At 38.0% G+C, this 8,215-nt stretch overlaps 1 protein-coding gene across 1 annotated transcript; it reads left to right on the top strand.

Moving 5' to 3' along the window:
- Positions 1 to 902: 902 nt before the first annotated feature.
- On the top strand, positions 903 to 7,755 carry cunh5orf24 (chromosome unknown C5orf24 homolog). The gene is made up of 2 exons (XM_038290459.1): positions 903 to 1,168; positions 6,102 to 7,755. The coding sequence occupies exons 1-2, from the start codon at positions 1,121 to 1,123 to the stop codon at positions 6,759 to 6,761; spliced, it is 708 nt and encodes a 235-aa protein (XP_038146387.1). The 5' UTR covers positions 903 to 1,120; the 3' UTR covers positions 6,762 to 7,755.
- Positions 7,756 to 8,215: the final 460 nt, after the last annotated feature.

Consider the following 8,215-nt stretch of genomic DNA (forward strand, 5'->3'; position numbering starts at 1 on the left):
ACTTATTGAATTAGTACTGCATGGGGCTCGCGAAAGTTTTGGTTGATTAGACTTTTTTTTTTTTTTTTTTTTTATACACCCCCCTGCAATTTTTTCCAATAACTGAAATGTCTTCACATACAAATTAACATGAATTCAACACAGATAAATGGAGGCAGGAGATGTTTTTCAGTCATCAATGCACACATTCAGCGACACACAGGACCTCTTTCACTGTGGGCACGGTTTCATTCACAACACCTGTCCCATCAACCAGGAATCATAACCAGAAATACTTTAATAATCCCAGGGAGAAATTACTTTCGTTACATTACTCCCTATGTAGTACAGTGACTATAGGACCAGTTTGATATAACACAATTTCATACAATAAATATAATTAGTTGGTCCCCGCTCCATCTCGCCATCAGTTTGGGGGTCCTTAGCCTGGAAAACATTGAAGACCCCTGTCTTAGATTATTAGCTACAAAAATATTTTTTTGCAAAAAAAAAAAAGATGGACCAGGTTGGTTCTGACCTTTTTATTTTCTTGAGATTTTTCTGAAAGCTTTTTGTTGCATTCTTTGATATTAAAATGTATAATTGGAAATGTAAAAATGAAATAAATATGCTATTATTTCCCTGTCTGTTGAATTGCTGGACAATATTGTAGTTCTGTTTGGGAGTCGCTTTAGTTTGGGCCAAATGATGTGGATCAAAAAAAACCCCCCTGAATTCCCACATTTTTGCTTTGTAAATCTTCTTAGACTTAAATCGAGTCATTTGATATTTACTTCACAGCAGAGCCTAATAAAATAAAAGCAACCCTTCACATCATCTTTGTTCTTTTAAGCATAACCACAGGTTCGTGTTTCAGACAAGCTGATTAATGGGAGAGAGACTGGAAAAGCTCAGCAGCTCTGCGCATGCGCAGATCTCTACTCTTATTAATATTTAATGGAAGATGGCTGCGTTTCTTAACTAAACCGCCGGAGCTGAGAAATAAAGCAACCCCGCAGGACGGAGACGTTTTCCCGGCCTCACATCGAACCGATTCGATGTGTTTGACTTCACGCTGAGCCGAACCGAGCCGTGAAGTGAAAGAGAAGTGAGGAAAATGGATCGACTCCCGCTTTGATGGATGAAAGATCGTTTTTCTCCTCTGCTCCGAGATCAGCGAACAATCGAGGTACAGTAACCAGAGAGCTCGTTCTTACAGGAAAGGTGGGGTTTAGTGTTTCTGTCTTTATTCTAACAGGACTTTAACAACCCGTGTTTTTTATGAGGATGTCAGGGTTTAGAGCCGCCCGCCTCTGCTGGGCCGTTTTCCGGGCCGAAGTGTTGCAGCGGGGTAACGGATGGGTTTTTGTGTCTGGCCGCAAAGATGCGGAATCCATGTGCGCGTTTTTGTGAATGAAAAGCACTAAAGATTGTGTCTTTTATCTGACAGTGCTGCCTCTTCATCAGCACAGAGAACACCTCTCATTAGTCATTTAAAAATATCTTATTGTTTATTTTCTCGATGGACTCAAAATGTTTACAGATTAAAATGTTAAGTTAATTTTATTCCCAGTATCCCTGTGATTCTACATTTATGATTTTTAGGATTTTCTGGAGGGTAAATCTGCACTTATCTTGTGTTTTTTTTATGTTCTCTAGGACAACTGGGTCACTGGTATGGAGTGATTTTTCTGCCAAAACGTTGTGTGCAAAAATGCATGTTGCGCACACATAAAGCATGTTGCAAATGCATAAAGCATGTTTCACACAAACAAATCTTATAATTCACAAATAAACATGTTGCACTCAAATAAATCTTATTGTTCACAAATAAAACTTGTGCTATAAACACTCATCTGTCACACACAAAAAATTTTTTTTTTTAAACTGTCCTTAAATGTTGCGCACACACAAAAATTAGTTTTACAAAACGGACTCTAACATTGCACTGAAAATATAATTTGTAAATTGTCCCCCGAGTACAAAACGATCTCCTTTCACACTCTGCGGTAAGTTTCTGCCAAACGTCACATGATTCATGGAGAATTGTCATTCTGACAATCGACAGCAGGAGGCGCCATACGATCAAAACACCTGAAACCGGTGTTACGCCGAGCTGCGTTTTCCCATCAGATACGGTTTCCCCTGCATCTCCACACAGCGCTAGTGGCATGGATGGATGGATGGATGGATGGTTTTTGGCAGAAAAATCACTCCATACACTGTTTCATTAGCAAACAGATTTTAGAGGGACAACCACAATTTAATACGAGTGTCATTTTGAGCATTGCATACATGGAAAGATCTGACATTTTCAGAAAATGGGACAGGGAAATAACATGCACATCATTTGTCGATGTAAAAGTAAAAATGCATTAAACAATGTTGATATCTCAGGGTTTTTTAGGGAGTTAAGAGGCTTAGATGCCGGTGATGGAAGAATATATAGAGACTGCACACTGCCTGTAAGCTGGCTGTTTGGAAAACACACTTATTAGTCATGGTGTTATAAAAGGAAACAGCGCCACCTATGGTGATGATTGAGAATATGTTGTTTTGAAACTTAAGTATGGAAGCCAGGAGCAGCAGAATACAGGCTGTGTTTGATTAAACAACTAAGCCGACAGAAAATCAGTTCATCTGAAGTAACAAATGCAACAACCGTTTGATCAAAAATTCTGAATGAAGAAGTTATGTTTTTTCCTGTTTACAAAACGTTTTAAAACTAGGGCTGCAACTAACGAATATTTTGCAGTTCGATTAATCTGTCGATAATTTTTTTCGATTAATCAAATAGTAATCGGATAGACAAAGGTTCCTTAAAGAAGATTTTTTAATGAAATTAAACCAGGTGAAATTTTTCCAGTAAAGGTTTTCCACTTGAGGAGTTGTGAATACAGGTGCTGGTCATAAAATTAGAATATCATGAAAAAGTAGATTGATTTCAGTAATTCCATTTAAAAAGTGAAACTTGTATATTATATTCATACATTACATACAAACTCATATATTTCAGATGTTTATTTTGTTTAATTTTGATGATTACAAATGACAACAAATGAAAATCTCAAATTCATCATATCAGAAAATTAGAATATTACTGAAGACCAATAAAAACAAAGGATTTATAGAAATGTTGGCCAACTGAAAAGTATGAACATGAAAAGTATGAGCATGTACAGCACTCAGTATTTAGTTGGGCCTCCTTTGGCCTGTATTACTGCAGCAATGCGGCGTGGCATGGAGTCGATCAGTCTGTGGCACTGCTCAGGTGTTATGATAGCCCAGGTTGCTCGAATAGTGGCTTTTAGCTCTTCTGAATTGTTGGGTCTGGTGTATTGCATCTTCTTCTTCACAATACCCCATAGATTTTCTATGGGGTTAAGGTCAGGAGAGTTTGCTGGCCAATTAAGAACAGGGATACCATGGTCCTTCAACCAGGTACTGGTAGCTTTGGCACTGTGTGCAGGTGCCAAGTCCTGTTGGAAAATGAAATCTGCATCTCCAAAAAGTTGGTCAGCTGCAGGAAGCATGAAGTGCTCTAAAACTTCCTGGTATGTGGCTGCGTTGACCCTGGACCTCAGAAAACACAATGGACCAACACCAGCAGATGACATGGCACCCCAAACCATCACTGACTGTGGAAACTTTACACTGGACTTCAAGCAACGTGGATGAAGTGCCTCTCTTCTTTTCCTCCAGACTCTGGGACCTTGATTTCCAAAGGAAATGCAAAATTTACTTTCATCAGAGAACATGACTTTGGACCACTCACCAGCAGTCCAGTCCTGTTTCTCTTTAGCCCAGGCAAGACGCTTCTGACGCTGTCTGTGGTTCAAGAGTGGCTTGACACAAGGAATGCGACAGCAGAAACCCATGTCTTTCATACGTCTGTGTGTGGTGGTTCTTGAAGCACTCACTCCAGCTGCAGTCCACTCTTTGTGAATCTCCCCCACATTTTTGAATGGGTTTTGTTTCACAATCCTCTCCAGGGTGCGGTTATCTCTCTTGCTTGTACACTTTTTTCGACCACATCTTTTCCTTCCCTTCGCCTCTCTATTAATGTGCTTGGACACTGAGCTCTGTGAACAGCCAGCCTCTTTAGCGATGACCTTTTGTGTCTTGCCCTCCTTGTGCAAGGTGTCGATGGTCGTCTTTTGGACAACTGTCAAGTCAGCAGTCTTCCCCATGATTGTGTAGCCTATAGAAGTAGACTGAAAGACCATTTAAAGGCTTTTGCAGGTGGTTTGAGTTAATTAGCTGATTAGAGTGTGGCACCAGGGGCCATCAATTTTGAACCTTTTCACAATATTCTAATTTTCTGATATGATGAATTTGAGATTTTCATTTGTTGTCATTTGTAATCATCAAAATTAAACAAATAAACATCTGAAATATATGAGTTTGTATGTAATGTATGAATATAATATACAAGTTTCACTTTTTAAATGGAATTACTGAAATCAATCTACTTTTTCATGATATTCTAATTTTATGACCAGCACCTGTAGAGCATATTGACAGGCAAAATTATTATAATTTTTTTTAATCTTGAATGCAAAATGACAGCTAAAGGCATATTCTACGGACTCTACTCTCCAGTTAACAGTTAATTGATTACTAAATGAATTGACGTTTATTTCAATAATCAATTATCACGATTAATCCGATGTATATGTTTTTCATCAGTAGACTTACCAACCCCACTTTAATTTGCTTTCTTTATTATTATTATTATTATTATTATTTTTATATATATGAAAATACCAAACAGTAAGTTACAGTCCTTAATGTATCTGAGTTTCCTCTGATTTTAAATCAGAGCAAAACAGATGAGTTGTTATTGTTCAGGGAAATACTTAAAATTGCTCCTTTATTTACTAAAACAGTGTGTTAGCTGCATCTTAATGACTATTTACCTTCTGTTTTAATGTAAACAAATATTTACAGACTACTCATTAGTGTATCAACCATCCAGTCATCTCGGGTCTTTGGGTTCAGATCTAATCTGCGTACCCAGATTCAAACAGGAAGAAATAACTTTAATTCTTATGCTCCACTAATCTGGAACAAACTCGCTATCTAATCATCATTGCGTCTGTAGTCCATCTTCCTTTGAATTTAACATAAATTAATAACATAAAATAAATTAATATTTACTGTCATATTATCACTTGAATTATTAGTATTTATTAATTATTCAATTACCTCCGCAATGTACTTTCTCTGTTTTCCTGTTATATTCTTTTGTCCATGTACAGCACTTTGAATTGCCTTCCTATTTTAATGTGCCACATTAATACATTTGCCTTGTCAATATTTTTTTGCAAATATAAAAACATTCAGGGTATCACACTGGGATGATCTGATCCAAGCCCCATAGAGTCTACATTCCAAAAAAGAAAATTAAAAACAATCCACTGGACTTTGTTTCCAAGTTTGAAGACGTTTGGCTTCCCATCCAGGAAGCTTTTTCTTATTCAAAATGTCAGGAATAGTGTTTTAATATATAATGTATAAAACCTAGAACTGTTTTTACCGTATAAAACCTCAGTTTAAAACTTCAAACTCAACGCTCTTCCTGACATTTTGACTTGGAAAAAGCTTCCTGGATGGGAAGTAAAACGTCTTCAAACCTGGAAACAAAGTCCAGTGGATTGTTTTTTGCGTTTTTTTTTTTGAATGACTACGACCTGGATGACTGAGAACCTTTATCAGCAATAAGTCTAAATGGTTCCTCCCCTTGTTTAGTTCAGCAAATCTAACATCTGTCTATATACCCAAGATCATTCAGAGCTGTAGTTACTATAACTAAGGCTTTAAACGCTATCAGGGAGACTTTACAGTAATTTACCGACTGGTGGGATGTGATGGAGTCTCCAATGTTTGGTCAGAACTCTGCTCTTTAGCAAACTTCTGAAGAATTCAGAATAGCTGGATTTATACCAAGATTAAATTAGTCAAAATACTAGCAGATCAAATGTCCATAAAAATAAATAGGGTGGATATTGCTGAAATGAGTTGCTCTGCATGATTTCAATTTTTAGTTTTGTCCTCACTTTGTACAATAGAAACATCACAGACTGTCTTGTGCAGTAATGACTTGTTGCTTTGACCCCCAGCAAAAGATGATGCGCCAGGTGACCACCACTGACTTCTGCATGAGCAGCAGGCCGTCTTGCCTGGCAGAGGATGCCCAGCACCCTACTGCTCATTTCGAACTCTGCACCTCGCAGCCCAACAAGTTCTACCCTCCCCCCCCTCCTACCTCCCTTCAGATGACACTGGCCCCCATGGCCTTACCCACCCAGAGCCATAAGCCGATGGTGTGTCACAGACAGGATATTCTGGGAGGAGACCCACGTTCACCTGGAAAGGTACCTGGCTTAAAAGGCTCAGAGCAAACACCCAATGATGCTAAGAAAAAGACCAAAGGTGCTGGGAAGACGGGCAGACGAGGCCGGCCGCTGGGAACCACCAAGCTGGCCGGATACAGAACCAGCACCGGACGACCCCTTGGCACCACCAGAGCCGCGGGGTTCAAGACGAGCCCGGGAAGGCCGCTGGGCACGACCAGAGCCGCGGGATACAAAGTAAGCCCTGGACGGCCTCCTGGCAGCATCAAAGGCCTGTCCAGACTCAACAAACTGGCTTACAGCAGCGCCTGCAGCGGAGCGGCGTTCCCCTACCCAATACCACACAAAGAAATCCTCTGTGAACCTTCCTGCAAAGAGAAGCCAGGTAACGAGGAAAGGCTCTGCCCTGTTTCTGCTTCACCCTGAGCTGCTCACAGCTAGAAACACTGCTTCTCCTTGTTGGGCAGAGATGACATTTTTTAAAATATATTTGTCTTGCTGTCATTCTGTGCTCCTGTCACCGGGTTGATCTCCAGTTTGTTCCTCAGTGCTAACGTTTGATATTTCTTATAGATTCATCAAGGGTTTTTCATGGGAACAAAGATGGCTGTTCATTAAGCAGTCACAGTAGCAGCTTCATTTTAGACTTATGTGTAGCATTTTAAAACAAGTTAAGGAAAATGAATTTGGGTGTGCATTGCTGCCAACAAAAGCAACTTTTGAAGAAACGTGGGAAACTGCCTGACCTAAAAAAAAAAAAAGAGTTTTACATTTTTTCAACATACTTCTCCTCTTATCTCTAATTTTGATGGTATAATTGATATAATATATTTGACGAATATTATTTTTTGTTACTCTTATCATTTCAAGGAAATATTTAATTGTGTTGTTTGTTGTGTTCTTGCTTGTCTGTTATATTCACTTTCATTAAAGCAATTTAGAAATGTTTTAAAAAGTTGCAAAAGGAAAAAAAACTGCATTGAGGCTGCTGAAAATGAAGCTAAAAGTTGTTTAGGGGTGATAATTCACGACTGGAATGCCAAAATTCCTATCAGTGAATGATGTAATGTCCATTCGAGACATAAGTAAAGATGGCAAAATCTGCAGCTTAAATTTGAATCACTAAAGTTAATATTTACAGGGTAATTTACCCAGAGAGGTGAAATCAGGACAACCATTATCTTAGTGCCGGGATTTGGAGACCTATTAAACCGGAACCATAAGGAGGAATTCAAAAGCAGTCCGTTACAAACTCAGTCTGTCTTTAATCTTCAATGTCTGATTTTAAACATTATGATTATTTCAAACTTAATTGTTGCATAACAGGACATATTTTCATTTTTGGTATGTACCATTTATCTCTACATAATCTGTATGTGTTTTATGCAGTGTGTTTAACTTCTTTACAGTAATATAGCTGCCAAATTCACATTTAAATCTTTCAATCCATCAGCACTAAATTTTTTTTTTCAACAATCTGGTCCTAAAAAGTATTTTTTTTAAGCCATGACGACATGTGGAGGAAAATGGGGGCTTGAAGTTTAGACATCAGTAACGCTTTCCTTTAAAGTACATCAATAACTATGTAATAACATGGCAAGTTATACTATATTACTGGCTAACAAGAAATGTTAGTAAGTGCTGTTTCAAATTTTAAGCGGACAGGTAAAGTTAGACATCTTAGATTTAGAAACTGTTATATATATAACATAGAATTGTAATAATTGCATGCAGATAATCAATATGAAATTATATGCCTTAATTTAATAAAGTTTTTCTTGTTACCAAGTAATATAGTGTCCTTATTAGGGCTGGGGAAAAAAATTTATTTACCGGTAATCAATTTTGAATTGATTCCTTTACATTTTTTCAGAATCAAA

Source organism: Cyprinodon tularosa, unplaced genomic scaffold (assembly GCF_016077235.1).
Source record: "Cyprinodon tularosa strain WSP-4 unplaced genomic scaffold, ASM1607723v1 ctg281, whole genome shotgun sequence".
NCBI lineage: Eukaryota > Metazoa > Chordata > Actinopteri > Cyprinodontiformes > Cyprinodontidae > Cyprinodon > Cyprinodon tularosa.